Source organism: Micropterus salmoides, unplaced genomic scaffold (assembly GCF_014851395.1).
Source record: "Micropterus salmoides isolate LMB-PRFRI ecotype aquatic unplaced genomic scaffold, ASM1485139v1 Ms_hic_scaffold_3, whole genome shotgun sequence".
Taxonomy (NCBI): Eukaryota; Metazoa; Chordata; class Actinopteri; order Centrarchiformes; family Centrarchidae; genus Micropterus; species Micropterus salmoides.
In genome coordinates this window covers 3,900,625-3,918,155 of record NW_024042261.1, presented here as the reverse complement: position 1 = coordinate 3,918,155, position 17,531 = coordinate 3,900,625, and the positions used below count along the sequence as shown (strand labels likewise).

Sequence of the window (17,531 nt, the reverse complement as noted above, 5' to 3'; positions counted from 1 at the left end):
TGTAAGGGCAATTTAGTTGCGCTGTCTACTACCATGCAAAACATTTCTTCTTTCAGTCTTTTTAGCAATGTATTTTAGCTCTCATCTATTCTTCAGGGAATGCAGTTCAGCTTCTAATTCTGCCAATCAAAAAAGTTTGATATTTCAGATTTTCAAGGCAATCCATTTCATATTTCTGCAATTCCAGCAACACTTTCAAAATCATTTCAGCTGTCAGCATTCACATGCATTTTCAAATGCAGTTTTTTTAGTTTGTTGTCAGAAGTGAACAATATGTGGGCTGTTCACAAATCACTAAAGTCTTTAAAGTCTTCAACTACAAATATGGTTAAATAAATGAATAGATATCAAATCTTGCCATTTAATAGCAAAAAGTGTCTCAAAGTGACATTTTGATAAAGATCTGTCCTTTAAATTCTGATAAAACAAATGTAAAACATACAGAGTAGCCAGAAAATATTTCATGATGGAAAGCTACATAATACAGCTGCCTAATAAATAGCAAGTTTGTGTTTTTTAATATTTGGTCCACCTAATTTAGATACAGTGTACAGTGAAGCAAAATGACACATGACATGTCAGCCAATCATATGAGCACTGATTATGATTTCCACTTGATTTCCCTTTATTTTGTGTCAGGTATCTTGCTTTTGATATACACCCAATTGTTTGTAAATAATAACTTTCAATACTGTCAATACTTTCAAACAATCAAAACTAAATAGTTAAAGTAAAGACCACATTACAGAACACTTTAAACACACTAAACACATGTAACACATTTAATTAAATAATTAATATGGCACTAAAACACCTGCAGGCCTATGTTGTGTTTTTTGCTCTATTTCGTGTTACTCACCTCCAGAGGGCAAGCTGATGCAAGTGGCTCCGTTGCGACAGGGCTGCTGTAGGCAGGCGTCAGGATAGAGGATGCAGCCCAGCTTCAGCTCTGTCAGTCCTACCACCTCTGCGTAGCGTGAGCGTTTGTTCTGCAGTGGCAGCTCGTAGTTGTTTAGCATGACTGAGTCCAGGCAGCCCTGGAAACCCTCAAGCACCCGCGGGTCCTTCTGGGAGTGCATGAGGCTGCGAGAGCTGGGGTGCTGCACCTGAGGAGAGAGGGGTCAAAAATTCATAAACATACAAAGACCCCCTTAAGACGTGCCAAAATAGACAAAACAGTTTTTACATGCACGGAAGAAAAAACAAAATAGGAAGACACTCACACAGACTGTATCTGGGAGGACTCTCAGTGATGTAATGCATTTAATTTCTTCAAGTATAAACTTAAAGAAGAGTTATTTTCTTTCAATCAAAATGTTTTCCTGGAAATTCTGTGGCAGTGACTGAGGTAGACGTAGCACTTTTTAGTAAGGGTAACTTAGGCTATAGTTAGCTATGAGTTTGGATAGTTAATAAGTACAAAATGTAATACATGCGTGGTCTCCAATATGCAAAAAGAATAACCTGGTAAATATAAACAGCTAGTTGGAAGATAGAAATATGTACCGAAAATGATAAAAAATCTATAGATTAAAAGTAGCAGTACATTTTTATAATTTCTGTGAACAAATAAACCATATTTCTAATATCTACACCACTTATTTTGGTGAAAACAGAGGTGATTACTCAAAATGTCGGTGAACGAGTACACCTTTCACTCTCAATAGTTAAAATAAAACTGGGATCAACTGTGCAGGCCAAAAATTTAAGAAGTGATTACATATCATGATTAGGATTATACTGTTTTGTTATACATAAGTTTTATTTTGCAACATCTAAATTCTGCATTAAAGGCATCAAGAAGAAAGACATTTTGAAGTTTATTATAGTGCTGGCCTAAAAGTAGTCAGATTTAAACAAACTTAAAAATGCAATCAGCTTCTAAGATATGCACAACATACTAGTCTTTGCCAGTGGTGGAAAGTAGCAAAGTACAAAAACTTTGTTACTGTACTTAGTAGTATTTTTCCGTATTTGTACTTTACTTGAGTATTTTTAGTTGTTGCAACTTTTTACTTTCACTACGCTACATTTCAAAGCTAAATATTTACTAATAATACTTTTTACTCCGTTACATTCTGCACGAGACCTTGTTACATTGGTATTAGTATGCTGCGCATGACTCGGCACAAATCAACTTTGCCCAGCTGATGTGACACCAGCACACGCAGTGATAGAAATCAGGCTCTCGCACAGAGCTGGAGAGCCCCGCATTGCTCTCATGTCAAGGTGAAAGTGAGTGTTAACAACTTTGATGAGAGGATGAAGAGGGACTATCCTTCTAGGCATGAGAAGAGAAAAAACTCAATGAGAGTGAAGTGCGTGAACAGTAGTCAGGTAAACTTGTGTTCTCTCCTCTCAGTCTGCTGTCAGCAAGATAACAGTAAATTTAGCCTAATGTGCTGCAGCTGCAGCTGCAACTACTCATTGACTGACCAGTGCTCCAAAGTAGATGGTCCTGTCGGGAGCGAGTAGTTGGATAAATGGAGGTCCACGGCGTTGTTCAACGTAGCTGTTATCCAGCGCCAGGCTGCTGAAGTTGCGGTTCAGCTCCAGTGCCACCGTGTGCCAGCTGCCATCATTGATACGACGGCCAGAGATGCCCAACATGTCAGGACTGTCACCACCTCCACCGCCAAGGCCACATGCCAGCTGGAACCACAGCCTCCCCTCCTCCAACTGGTCACACACACACACACACACACACACACACACACACACACACGTATGTTGCACAGTATATCTCTTATACATATCAGGGAATTAATTTAAAGAAAATCGTCTCGTTTACAACAGGTCTTCTACAAAACTTTTATACATAATTAGCAACTATGGCTGTGCATTGTAAGTAAACACAGAATTTGTCTTGTCCCATTTTGCATCATTAGACTAAGATGTATGTAAATATAAAGTGTTCTGAAAAATAATAGATATGTGTGATTAATATAACACCAATAAGAAATCATAACACGGAAATTTAAATATAGAAAGGAATTTAAAGTAATTAAAGTATTTTCTAGCAATATTACTTTCATGAATTGCAAGTCTTAAAGAGGTGGTATTATGCTTTTTGATTTTTTCCCTCTCCTTTATTGAGTTATTTCTCTTTTTTGTGCATGTAACAGGTTTGCAAAGTGAAAAAGCCCAAAGTCCAGGCCAAAGGGAGTTCCCATCTCCCACAGAAAGCTCTGCTCTGAACCGCCTGAAAACAGCTCGTTTGTAGTCCAGCCCTTCACTTCCTTAACTTGTGACGTCACAATGGAAACACGTCATAAAGCTTGCCAAGCGGCTAGCGGGGTCAGGCACGCCCTCAAACCAAGCTAGTCTGAGCAGAGGCCCTTTGGCTCGACTCGCCTTTGTTTGGTTTTCCATTGTAGAAATGTTGCACCTGTACCTGCTTCCAGGTACTTTTTCTCGTATCACCTCACCTCCATCGAGGTTCCAAGCAAGCTGAGGGAAACTAAAATGTAACGTGAAAACAGACAGACTGCTGATTGGTCAGAGAGAATATTCACTATTCACTGCATCATCATTGCTGCACCAGACAGACAGAGGCGAGTAACAGAAAGTTTTATATTTTACAGTTTTCATGCGTTATTTCATCACTAAATCCACTTCTGAGAAGTTCTGAGGTGAGAAATCAGCTGTGTAGATTTCAATATTGACAGTTTTACGAGAAGTGATGGCGGAACAAAAATGTGCTTGAATATTTTTGTAGTTGAGGAGCTTCATGAGTGTCTGCAGGGGAAGCCTGCGCCAACCCGCGGGAGGAGCGTGTGAGGCCGGCCGGCCGGCCGCTCACAGACCCCTCTGCTCCCGCCGTCACAGAGACCGCTGCAGCAACAACGGCATAGGAAAACACAGCTGGAAGCTTTTCATACCGCTTATCTGTCTTTACATTCTGAGGAATGTTCAAACGTTTTAACTTAAAAAAGAGAAAGCTGTGTGGATCGCTGGTGTGTGTGTTGCATTGAACATTATGTCGCGAAGTACTATCTCTGGGCCTGGAAATTCATAATCACAACCTGTAAGTATGCTTTATTCGTTGTGAATTATATTTAAAATAAACACGTCAATGTAACTTCACAGACTGTTCAAGTACGGAGTTGTTGTAAACGCTGGCTAACACAGCTAAAGTTATAGCTATAATGCTAATGTTACACCTGATGTGAAAGCTACTGAGCAAACGTTCAAATTGTTTGGCCGATTTTTATGTAAAATTGAGTTGAAATATGGTGATTTTTGTAGTGGTTTATGGTAAGATGTGGAACAATGATGTTGTGTGGTTGTGGACTTGAGAGTAACTCATACCATCTGCTAGGTTTCGGTCGTAGTCTGAAGCGGCTTTGATTTGGATCACACTACCTTGTTTCTTAGTAGTCCTAGTAGTCCTTCATTCATTCAAACCTTTATTTAAACAAGATAAAACACTCCTTGAGATTAAAAATCTCTTTTACAAGAGTGTCCTGGCAAGTGGCAGCAGCGCAGTTACAAATAGATACAGAGACACTTACAGGTAAATACATAGACACACTTTCACTCATCATATTCAAACAACAATGTCATAATAAAAAACCTGGGTCCTAAATCAATTTAAAAACAGTTACAGACAGACTGCCTTTCTGCAAGGTCCTTTAAAAAGCCTTTAAAAGAATAAAGTGAGACCAATTCCTTCAACTGTTGTACATTCTGAAGTTGATTCCATGCAGATGGTGCTGCAAAATTAAAAGCCTTTTTGCCAAAGTCACTGCCGGCTTTAGGGACAGTCAATAAAAACAGATCCTGTGAGCGCAGGTGATATGTCCCTGCAGGCCTCAGGAGGATGTAAGTGTTCAGATAAGGAGGAAAAAGTCCTAACACTGCCTTAAAAAGATGCCAGTGCATCCAACGCCGAATGGAAAGGGAGAACCACCCGACCCGAGAATACAGCAAACAGTGATGAGTGAGAGATTTTAAGTTTGTGATGAATCTCAAGGCTCCATGAAACACAGTGTCCAAAGCATGAAGACACTGGGAGGTTGAATACATGTATAAAATATCACCATAGTCCAAGACAGACAAGAAAGTTGTTTTTTTGCTTCAAAAAATAAACAGGACTTGATTCAAAAAAAAAAAAACCTACCTTCAATTTCAGTTTTTTAACCAAATCTTGGACATGCAATGTAAAAGACAGTGATTGGTTAATGGTAATGCCCAAGTATTTGTAATGTGACACTTCTTCGATTTCTGTACCAGAAAGTGTATAAATGGTTGGGACATTGTTTTTAGTTGATTTTCCCAGAGTGAAAGTCATGACTTTAGTCAATTTTAAAGTAGTCAGATTATGTTGCAAGATGTTAAAAGTGTACTGTAAATTTGTGATTGCTTGACCTAATGTGGACCCAGAACAATAGAGAACAGTGTCATCAGCATAGTAATGATAGTTTGTATATTTTATATTATTGCAGAGATTGTTTTTATAAATGATAAAAAGAAGAGACCCAAGGATTGAGCCTTGAGGCACCCCTTTTGAAATATTTAGGGAGGCAAAAGTGAGGCCGTCTACTTGCACACCTTATCTGGGAACTGCGCATGTGCAACTCCCAACAAAGATTTTGTACAAGTAAAATGCATCACTCTGTAGCTCAAGAGCAGAGCGTACAACACACAGGGTGAAAAGAGGAGCTGCAGCAATGTGCAGTATGAGAAAAATATGGTGTTTTTTGAAAATGAAACCATGTACACCTGTTCTGGTACAACACCTAATTAAGATTTTGAACCTGAAAATGAGCATAATACCACCTCTTTAATGTTTCCTATTACACTTTGATCCTCCTTCAGGGTTTCTCAACATAGTCTGGCACATGCCTGCATTTTAAGTGCTACATTTCTCATGACCTCTGGCAGTTGTCAAGTTGAAATGAGAATCTAAAATATCTGTAAAATACATCTCATAATTACATCAAATAAGTAATAAGTATAAAATGTAAAATAAATTAAACTTCAATTAAAAAAATGTTATAATAGGTTCACGGCAAATTATTCTAAGAAAATGTTTACTTAATTTCCTTCAGTCTGTTTGTTGATTCAGCCCACAGAGAGCAGAGCAGCAGTTTTCTGCTCTTTCTGATCGACCAGCCATTACCCCTTTAAAATGTCAGAGCCTAGACCTTGTGTGTTTGTACCTTGAGCATGGTGCAAGGCTCAGTGTGTGTGTACATGATGATTCCTCGGCTCTGCAGTGTTCTGATCCTCAGGCTGAGTTTCAGCTCTGTCTGCAGCCGGTCAGACAGTCTGTACTTGATATAGCTGTTACCCGAGAAACTCAGAGACGAATGACCTGCACACACACACACACACACACACACACACACACACACTTATGTTTATACATAATTTATATTTATATATATATATATAAAGTACATTAAAATGTATTTACAAAAAGCAAAGTTGTTGTTGCATAAATCACATCAAATTGAGAAGAAAATGAGAATTCTGTGTGTTCCCTTTTTCCTCACACACCCACAAACCTGCACATTCTCCTAGTTTGCCCGGTGGACATTGGCATGCATAGTGCCCTCTTTTGGCCTCAACTGAAACACACTGCATGTCTGCTGGACATGGCTGGTCCTCACACTGCTCTGAGAGGACAGCACAGCTGGTATCTGTACACACACCGGGACAGAAAGAAAATACACTTTTCATGCTACCATAAAGAACATGAACTGACTGCAAGGCAGTTGTACAATTGAAAGAGTTGTACAATTGAAAGAAAAAACAGAGGGATATAGGGTCTTTGCTATCATTTGCATACATCAATACCTAATATTGATTGTGAAATCAGTCTAAAGGGACTAAAGGGACATAGTGAATGTAATAATAAACTTTGTATATAGATTAGTAAACTGTGTGAATCATTGCCTCAACTGAGGACATGATTTGGGAAAATAACATTTTGAAGTAAGATTTCAGGTATAGGCCTATATATCGTACATGCAATAATCATATATAATTCAATCCAAAACAAAACACAAACATTCTGGTAGAATTTTGATTATTAGAGAGTTTAGAAAGTTTTGCTTTCAGTCATTAAGACAATCTCATAATTGTGCATTTATATTACAGACAATGAACAAACAAACATTTTTTCAATTTGCCTGAAACTAATATGTTTTGGTATTCCAAATAGCTAATATATTACAGCAATATCTTTTATGTTAAATTCTAAATAGATTCAGTATTCAGCCTTTGTTGGCTGGCAATTACAATCAAAAACACACATCTTATACCAACTTTTTCCAGTCCGTCAGAATGAGGTTTATTTTGATGAGGAAGAGAGGTTGAGGAACATTGCAAAGACTTTGTGCCGTAATACCTGCTTGCAGCACTCAAGGTGGCTAATTTTGGGTTAGCAAGATGTGGTAAATGTAATGATAAGTGTGACCCGTAGATTTACTGTATATCTATAACCCATCCGCCTGGAATGAAAAAAGGTTGGTTAATTGGCTATTCCGCCAGTGTATGAATGAGTGTGAATGTTAGTTTCCGTTTGAGCACTTAGGCTCAGTGTATGAATGTGTATGACTGGTGAATGCAGATGTAGTGTAAAAGCGCTTTGAGTGGTTGAAAAGACTAGAAAGGCGCTATACAAGTACGGAGCATTTACATGTACGGAGCATTTAATTGTCCCGTCAGGACTGGCGAAAATCATAGTCATCAAAGTTCTGCAATGATTGGCAATGAAGCAGCCCCTGCCAAACGTTTCACCTAGATGTATGAAATTTAGGAGTCAGATGTATCATCTCTAAACTTAAAAGATTCTCTTGAAGTCATATCCCAAACCCGACAAGAAGTCAGATATTTTTAATTGAATATCAAATTCTGCGTCATTTACACGCTCCATGCTTTAACAAACTAAATCTAGAGAATTAATCCAATGGAATTGAAATTTAGGTAATGCAATCTAAAGATCTCTCCAATGCTAAATTGTGAAGCTTTTGAGGTTTCGTCAAACGGCATTGGCGTGGCAATGCGGCAAGTTTTGATGTTCCGATGATCCAAAATAAGTAAGCGAGCTACCAGATTCAAAGTTAATCAACACTGTAACTGTGGTTCCTCAACCACACACTGTCAGATATTTTCCACACTTAACATGTGTGAATCTCTCATCTACTGTATACTGGTGTGTGAAAAGTGATGCTTTTCGTAAAGCTGGACTTTTAGTAAAGCAATTAGGTACTGCAAAGCCAAGCCACATTTGCAGTCCATAGGTGTTGATTTTGTAGTGTTCCAAAGTTCCAATTTTCTTGGTTTTGGAAATGTAAATGCTCTGTATTTATGTAGCGCCTTCGTGTTTGCGACCACTCAAAGCGCTTTTTACACTACATCGCACTGAGCAACACTGAGCCTAAGTGCTCAAACAGGAACTGACATTCACACACTGATGAAACAGCCATCGGGGCAAATCGGGTTTCAGTATCTTGCTCAAGGACACTTCGACATGCCACCTGGAGGAGCCAGGGATTGAACAACCACAGCCGACCCTGTCAGCATGAATGTTCCTGTTTCACTTTGGCTCTTTATTCTGGAACACACCAAATGTATGAATACTCAATCAGACTACAGACAGATAAATCTATGGTACATTTACGAGATTCTCTCACTTACCACTGCATGTGCAGCGTGAGGTCCGGTGGAAGCGTGGTGAGACGAAGCTGACCCGTGGGGTACTGTATGTAGCCAGGTTGTGCGAGTCCAGGGTGATGCTCTGTTCACACTGCGCTCCGCGACACTCTAGCCCCGAGCAGTTCTTATCTAGGATAGCTGACACTCTGAGGACCTCCTCCAGCTGCCGCCGTGATGCACTGAGTTTCTGGGTGAGATATGCCGCCTTGTAGTACCCGTCCCCTGCTGTTTTCACTGCAACGAGCATGTCCAGCTGTTGAGTCCCGCCAACTGGCTGCAAACTAAGCAGGTGCAGCATATCCTGCTGCTGCGATGTGGCTGCCTGCTGTAACACCTTCAAAACGCTCTTAAGGTGCAATGCCACAAAGTCTTGTGGTGCCACACTCTCAAAGCGCACGGTCACCGCCTCGCGCAGCATCTCCGGTGTGGCCTGCTCCACATGAATACTCACGGGCACAGGCACGGCGAAACGACCGTCACTAACACTGCCGTTAAGAGAGTACCTGCCTGCATCCAATCCTCCCAGGGCGATGATCTTACCATCATGAGGACTGATCTTAAAAAGACTGCGCTGGGCTGGGGGGGCATGGCCAAAGGTCAGCGCATCATAAGGGTCAGCGTCGGTGGCGTGCAGCTGGCCAATCACACCACCAGGAAACTCGTCCTCCATAGTGACGATATGAACTTCCAGTGGCAATGCCACAGGACGGTGGAGGCTCTCCTCAATCACCCTGACTGTCAGCATGGAGGAGGAGGAGAGACGAGGCTTCCCTGAGTCTGTCACCTGGGAGGAGGAAGGAGGACAGGGAGAGAAAGGGTGATCATAAGAAAATACAGGAGGAAACACATGAAAATAGAAATGAAAGGAGAAGCGGACAGGACAAATGACTTGGTATCATCTCTAATCTGTAACATGTCATTGTCTACATTATCTTTATTTGGTCAGGAAGTTTATATGCACAGGTGGGTAGTAATGAGTTACATTTACTCCATTACTTACACTTTTTGGACTAAATTGTACTAGTTGGAGTAGTAATGCAGCTACGTTTTTACTCCTGATTTTTCGATATATATTACTTTTATTCGGTTGCATTCATTGCATTACTTTATTTATTATTTTGTCCATTCATGCATTCCCTTACGAGGCTCGTGGTCTGGTGATCCCAGGTCTGCCTGTAAAATTTCCTACCAAAGCGTGCCCCATCTTGACTCAACAAATTACACCAGGAGGTTCAGATTAGATAAAGCATCCTTGGCCTCACTTTTTTGGTTTTCTGCTTTTAGAGTATCACTTTCAAAAAGCGCTAGCAGCTAACAGACTACAGTAAAGACTGCAGAGAGCTGGTCTGAGGTCAGCAGAAAACACAGAGTGCTGACACGGAGCTGACAGAGGGCAGCAAGTGTGTCTTTTGTGTTGTGTTATGACCCTGGGGTCATATTTCCTTTTTTCTCCTTCAATTACATGTTCTTCCCCTTCAGTATGTGTGTGTGCATGTGTTCTTGCATGTAATGGGAAGGCACCCGTGATTCTTCAGAGTTGATTGCACCCTCATGATTGGTCCAAGGCAGCCATTTTAAACCCCAGCTCACAGAATCTCTTCCTCTCCACTCTGCGACCCCAAAACATGTACAACCTTTAGCTCTGTGTTCTGTGCTGTGATAGCCTTTGTAAGTAGTGACAGCAGCTAAGAGATGTGAAAATATGTAAACCTTTGGTTTAATGTAAATAGTTTGATTGTTGTAAATAAGAATTTGTATACACATTGAACCCTCTTAAGCAGTTAGTAGGAGTGAGATCATATTTCTCCTGTCTTAGCTTCTTTGCATTGGCTTCCAGTAAAATCCAGAATAGAATTTAAAATCATTCTTCTTACCTACAAAGCTCTTAATGGTCAGGCACCATCTTATCTTAAAGAGCTCATAGTACCTTACTACCCCACCAGAGCACTGCGCTCCCAGAATGCAGGGTTACTTGTGGTTCCTAGAGTCTCCAAAAGTAGACTAGGAGCCAGAGCGTTCAGCTATCAAGCTCCTCTCCTGTGGAACCAGGTTCCAGTTTGGGTTCAGGAGGCAGACACCATCTTCACATTTAAGAGTAGGCTTAAGACTTTCCTCTTTGATAAAGCTCGTCCCTCTCCTCATCACTTCCTGCAGGTTTTCTGGCTCTGGAGCTGTGGAGTCTGGATCTGTGGCTGCGGGTCACCTGCTGCCCCCGTGTTCCTGCTCGACACCCTCTGCTGCAACAACTATTGTTGCTAGTCCTATTGTTATTATAATCATTAACACTACTATACATATCTATACCATTTTTCATTCAGTCTATAGCAACATCACCTTTACTGTCTGTACCTCTGTGTGTATATTGTGTAGGCTGCTACACCCTACCCCTCCATCCCTCTCTCCCTCTTTATGCCCATCTCTCTCTCTCTGTCTCTCTTTCTCTCTCTCTCAACACCAAGATGGCCGCCCACCCCGAGCCATGGTTCTGCTCGAGGTTTCTGCCTCTTAAAGGAAGTTTTTCCTTGCCTCTGTCACCTAGTGCTTGCTCTTGGTGGGAACTGTTGGATTTCCTTAAATAAGAGTACGGTCTACACCTGTTCTATATAAAAAGTGCCATGAGAAAACTTTTGTTGTGATTTGGCACTATTAAAATAAAATTGAACTGAAATTGAGAAGCCTTTTTTGTTTTGGACGTTTCTTTCTCCTGTTTTTCTAGGACTAACCACTTGTTGTGCTCATTCATGTAGCCTAATAAAGAGAGGGAGAAAAGTACAGAGCAAATTATGCACGCAAAAAAGCTGATGTGACGCTAGAGAAGAATCACTACAGCAGCTGCTGCAGGTGTCATGTTAAACAGCAGTTTGACTACTCTACCTGTATCTGAATAACATATTCAGCCATTTCCCTCCTGAAAACTTGATTGGCCACCAGTGTTCCATCTTTCTCCAGTACAAACTCTCCACCTTCATTTCCTGACAAGATGCGGAAGTCAAAGGGTGGGCCGTTGTGGGAGGAGTCCTGATCAGTGACGGACAACTGTATAATGCTGGTGCCGATTGGCTTGTTTTCCTGAGGGAGGAGACACATCATTAGAAAGACCTGCCTGTTTGGAGATAGATTATGCAGGGTCACATTATGATGATAAAAGAGAAATGAATAGTCATTTCAATTTTAGTATACAGAAAATAAAGCTGGAAAGCTACTAATTTTAGCATCTGGTCCTGTAATTGAAATATATGTATTGATAACGAACCCTGCCACTCCCTGAAGAGATATATCAGTTTAGTCACTTCCTCCAGGAAATCATGGTGGCAAGTTTGTAAATTGGTTGAGTTTGACGAATCCCTGTGTTATTACATTTTTTTTGCAATTTCTACTTGCAATTTGTGTTACCACTGCAGCTCAGCATAAAAACACTGCCCAGGGAAACAAAAAGAGGGTATTTTGTATTTAAAAGACTTTGGATGATACCAAAGTCCTTATAGGCAAGTCATGCCACTCGGCCACACGCCTCCGGGCAGCTATTTTGGACTAACAAGACCAGGCTCCTATCTGAATGAATGGGGAGAGCCAGAACTGAACTTTTACTGGTCACCAGGACATAAAAACTACACAAATAGAATACGAAGTAAAATCTGATCAAATTTGCGGAAAAATTTTGATAACTTTGTAAAAAGCGTTTTTCCTGACCAGTTATGCTTCTACTACGCATGCATCACCACTTCCGCGCATGTGCAGTAGAAGAATAGCAGACCCTTATGTCAGTGGAACCACATTGGCTGAAATATGTTTCCAGCTTTGGCTGTTAAAAGCAGACAATTGGCTTTCGAGCGGGAAGGGCGGGATAACAGCCATCTTTGCCGTTTTGGGCCCAGAGTTGTACAGAGAATGTAATTGAGTGGCGTGTCTCCTCTAAAATGTCTCTGATGATACCCACTGTACTTGTCTGTTGTATTTGTCAGTTTTGTTGTGGTGGCAGCCCGGCTGACGGTGAGTGTCCTGGTTTTTTCTCCTAATCAGTTTTTCTGCTTTTTCCTTGGTTTCCTGTTCTCTGCCTGCCTCCCTGTGTTTTCTCCCCTGTGTGCTCTCTCTCTCCCTCTGCTCCTGAGCCCAGCCAACTACCTGCACCTGCATCTCATCAGCCACCTCGTCAGCCTGCCACACCTGCCAGTAATCACCTCATGACTGCCTGTATTTCAACCCCGGTTCTCCACACCATCCTCGCTTGATCGTCGTAGCTCCATACCCGGTGCCACCCCCACGTTCAGGCTTTCATGTTTCTTGGTTTGTTGTTTTTTTACATTAACCCTGTGCCTTGTTGCTGTCTTCCCTAACCTTGTCTCTCTGTCTGTTTCCCTCCCAGGTACGCTCACCCTCGTCCTCCGTTCGGCTGGGCTCATCCACTGGCCCACTCCTCCTCGGACTTCCCTCACGGCGTCCTCCCTGTTCCCCCGCCTCTCCTCGCTTCCTCGGCCCCTGTGTTCCCTGGCCCCCTGTCTCCTTGCTTCCCCGACGTCCTCCTCTCCCTCCACTCCAGTCCCTCTCACCCTTTTTCCCTCAATAAACCTCCTTCCCTCAGAGTGCTGCATTTGGGTCCTCTCTGTCCACACACCACACCTCGTAACAAGTTGAAGCCCAACTGTGGGATTTGATCACCATTATTTACATTGAAATGGATTTCGCATAGGCTATCTTAAAGGCCAATATGAACAGGAGGTTATTTGGCCCTTCAGGTCTTAATTATAACAAAACAATTTGCGAGGTTTTAGCTGGGAAGGGGTGTAGTAGCTGGATGAATAGTGAAACTAAGTACCCAGGGACAGAACTTAGTGAGGGCCCTCAAAAAGCCTTTCATTAAAAGTTAAAAATTTAGATTTTTTAATTATTCGCATTATACAAACTATTACTGCTGACTAAATAGTTTCACAGAGTAAGGTCTGCACATGGTTTAGTCCAATCCTGCAGTAAGGTGAACAAAATAGCTCTCCACCTTTGTCTTATTAACAGGAGACCTAAAAACATGACAGAAATAATGTTCTAAAACCTCATAGTGCAAGCTTTTTACAGTATGTTCAGGCTTATAAACACAGACAATGTATTTATTAAAAGGGTAAGGGGGCTACTGAGGCATCTTATTTACAGGGCCCAGATTTGGGATAATACTTGTGGCTCAGATGAATTTATGGAAATATTTCTTAAATTAATACATCACACTAATTCATCACAGTAAATATCATGTCAATCATTATGCTAACCTGTATGACAGTAGTGAGGTTAGCTGGGGAGAAGGTGGGCGGGTTGTCATTGACGTCAGAGATGTCGATGTTGACCATTACGGTAGAGGACATGGGTGGTATTCCACTATCCAAAGCTCTAATGGCCAATGAATAGCTGGGAACCTAGAAGGACAGACACAGTGGAAGAGACATAAACCATGAAAAAACAAAAACATATCATAGATGTAGTGTCTGTGATGTCACACATATGTTTTTGAAAGCATGTTTGGCAGTTTGGATTTCTGCCATTATGGTTCCAGTTGGTGGAGCCACAATACAGATGTGATTAAAGTAGAGCAGTCTGTGTTGGGATCAGGTTAGATGAACAGAGAGTAATCACCACAGTAGATCACTAAATCATCATTTAGGTGAAGAATGATGCACAACAGAATGATGATAATACTATTCTTAGACCCTTTACTTATAATAATAAATATTATGTAAATAAGGCTTGTCCTGAGGGTGGCAGTAGATGATTGGCACAGGGGGAAAAAAATCTAAAGGTACTATCCTCATTAAGGTGTTCATGACAGCTGTTCTTTTAAATGTATCTTGTGAAAGAACTGGCTGATGGTTTCGTCTGACTTTGAATCCTGAACCATGGGACTTGCTCTAGCTAGAAGCCCAGGTTTAATTACAGTCCAGTTTCCCTTAATGATTCTGTTCAAAATTGAATTTCTTTCTAAATGTCACTTTTTTACAGGATAATACCAGTTTATTACAACTTGGTCATTTATAATAACAATGAACTCCCCAAGTCAATACATGTGATCTGAGAACACTGTGACATCACTAAAAAGCTCCAACAGATCAACCAACTTATTAAACTTTATTTCCCACTTTTCTTGCATCATTAGGGGAATTACTGGACATTTTGGTCAAGGGTACGCTTGCTGTTGTTTGGGCTGTGTGATGCGCCAGAGCACTTGTGTGCCTCCATCAACGGTGACTCCGCACAGCGCTACAGGGAATATTTCACTCCAACATGTAGGGGTGGGCGATATGGCAAAAATATCATATCACGATTTATTTCAGGCAGATCACAATTCACAATCTTACGATTCATTTTCCTGTTGGTTTTTAAGACTATTTTACAAGTTATTGGTTTAAAAGAGAAAAATAACACTACTTTATTAATCATATACAATATGGTCTAATGATTAATTTAAACCACAAAGAACTGATTCATTTTATTCTTATATATTCTGCATATTTAAAAACACAAAGACAGTTGCAAGACTTGTTGCAGATATTGATTGCCGTTCACAGTAGTCAATAGCCTGGATGTACGTTATGCCCCCACCCAGTCATGTAGACTGTGCAGACTGGTTCAGCTCTCAGTGAGTAAACACTGCGGCCGGACCGGGACTGAGCGCATGCTTCCGAAACCGACAGAGGCCAATTTGACAACAAGGAATACAGGACCGGGTGGTTTTCTTTCCGGGTTTGACTCTGCTTTGCTTAGCAGCTTGGTGAAAAAAGGTCCACTGTTGGAGCAATCATTAGAAAATGGAAGAAGCTAAACATGACTGTCAATATATATATATATGCCAATGACCATTTGGATGATCCAGAGGAGTCATGGGAGAAAGTCATGTGGTCAGATGAGACCAAAATAGAACTTTTTGGTCATAATTCCACTAATCGTGTTTGGAGGAAGAAGAATGATGAGTACCATCCCAAGAACAGCATCCCTACTGTGAAGCATGGGGGTGGTAGCATCATGCTTTGGGGGTGTTTTTCTGCACATGGGACAGGGCGACTGCACTGTATTAAGGAGAGGATGACCGGGGCCATGTATTGTGAGATTTTGGGGAACAACCTCCTTCCCCCAGTTAGAGCATTGAAGATGGGTCGAGGCCGGGTCTTCCAACATGACAATGACCCGAAGCACACAGCCAGGATAACCAAGGAGTGGCTCTGTAAGAAGCATATCAAGGTTCTGGCGTGGCCTAGCCAGTCTCCAGACCTAAACCCAATAGAGAATCTTTGGAGGGAGCTCAAACTCCGTGTTTCTCAGCGACAGCCCAGAAACCTGACTGGTCTAGAGAAGATCTGTGTGGAGGAGTGGGCCAAAATCCCTCCTGCAGTGTGTGCAAACCTGGTGAAAACTACAGGAAACATTTGACCTCTGTAATTGCAAACAAAGGCTACTGTACCAAATATTAACATTGATTTTCTCAGGTGTTCAAATACTTATTTGCAGCTGTATCATACAAATAAATAGTTAAAAAATCATACATTGTGATTTCTGGATTATTTTTTTTAGATTATGTCTCTCACAGTGGACATGCACCTACGATGACAATTTCAGACCCCTCCATGATTTCTAAGTGGGAGAACTTGCAAAATAGCAGGGTGTTCAAATACTTATTTTCCTCACTGTATATTCCTGTCTGTCTGTCTCTGTGTTCGGGCCCGTTCATGCCTTGTTCACTTGGAGGCTGCTGACTGTTGTTCACGCGGCTCAGGTTCTGGGGTGCCACTCTCTGACATTACCGTGGCCTGAAAACCTGATTCAGATGACCAGTCAGTGGTTACATTAGCAACAAGTAACACTTTCAGTTCATCAGCAACCTCCGTAAATCCCAGAGAGTTGAGGCAGAGCAGCCGGGGACACATGGAACTTTAATGTTCATTCTGAGGCCCAACAGTTACAGTGTTGCCTTTGTAGACAACGGAGGACACAGGCAGCGAGGCAGCTGAGGGCTCGTGCGGACTAAATGACTTTCAGCGCCTGCCGATGGCCGTGCTGTTCACAATAGACAACATGCCGACTTGTGACGAGATCTTGACTTCGTTGAGGCGTTCACACTACGTGACTTTTGATGTTGACAGAGCGGCTGTCAACTGTGTGTATGAGCCATAGAGATGAAACTGATAGACTGTGCACTGTAGCATGATACTAACAACCTCTCTGAAAAGGAAGATCATGGAGACATTTTAATCGTTCACCCCTACCAACATGCACTCAAAGTGCAACACACTGGACAAACTACAGCTACTGGTGGGGAAAAAAACAATGGCTTTTATTCATCGTCTGTTCTCTGCTTCATGGAGACGTGGCTTTGTGGATTGATACCGGACTCAGCCCTATATCTGGCTGGCTTCCAACACACGGTGTGTTGCATGATGTTTGACATCATGCGCACCGTGACACAGACAGTAAATGGCTATTGTCACAGCCAAAGACAATGCTACACCTGTTGAGTGTATCTTGCACTACGTTAGAAGACACTGACATGGTCGATATTTTACAATGCACGGACCAGGTAAACAGTGAACACAGCTGATGGTGCCGATGTCATTCAGTACCACATTTGTCTCGACTGGTAATTAACAACAAGCCTCCATGAGGCTCACCTGCTACTTTGAAAACGGAATTGCAGGTGAAAAATTTCAAAACGCAAGTGGTCTTTATGCCGACAAATAAAGTCAACAGAGCAGACAGATACACGGAGAGAGAGACAGGTGTAGGTATGTGTGTCTGAAGGGAAAAGCGAGGTGAGCAGATTAAAGTAGTTTGCAAGTAAACCCCCTCATTCCGGCCTACTTAATACTGCAATTTATTTTCAGGAGGATTTTATT

At 41.6% G+C, this 17,531-nt stretch overlaps 1 protein-coding gene across 5 annotated transcripts in view; it reads right to left on the bottom strand.

Moving 5' to 3' along the window:
• fat3a (FAT atypical cadherin 3a) overlaps positions 1–17,531 on the bottom strand; it is a 322,007-nt gene that overhangs the window by 40,433 nt on the left and 264,043 nt on the right. For all 5 annotated transcript variants that reach the window (XM_038693326.1, XM_038693323.1, XM_038693324.1 and 2 more), the window contains 7 exons: positions 13,923–14,066; positions 11,542–11,736; positions 8,650–9,451; positions 6,513–6,647; positions 6,165–6,319; positions 2,437–2,679; positions 860–1,106 (listed from right to left, as the gene is read on the bottom strand). In XM_038693326.1, the coding sequence (XP_038549254.1) occupies positions 860–1,106; positions 2,437–2,679; positions 6,165–6,319; positions 6,513–6,647; positions 8,650–9,451; positions 11,542–11,736; positions 13,923–14,066 (1,921 nt within the window). The remainder of the gene's footprint in view (positions 1–859; positions 1,107–2,436; positions 2,680–6,164; positions 6,320–6,512; positions 6,648–8,649; positions 9,452–11,541; positions 11,737–13,922; positions 14,067–17,531) is intronic.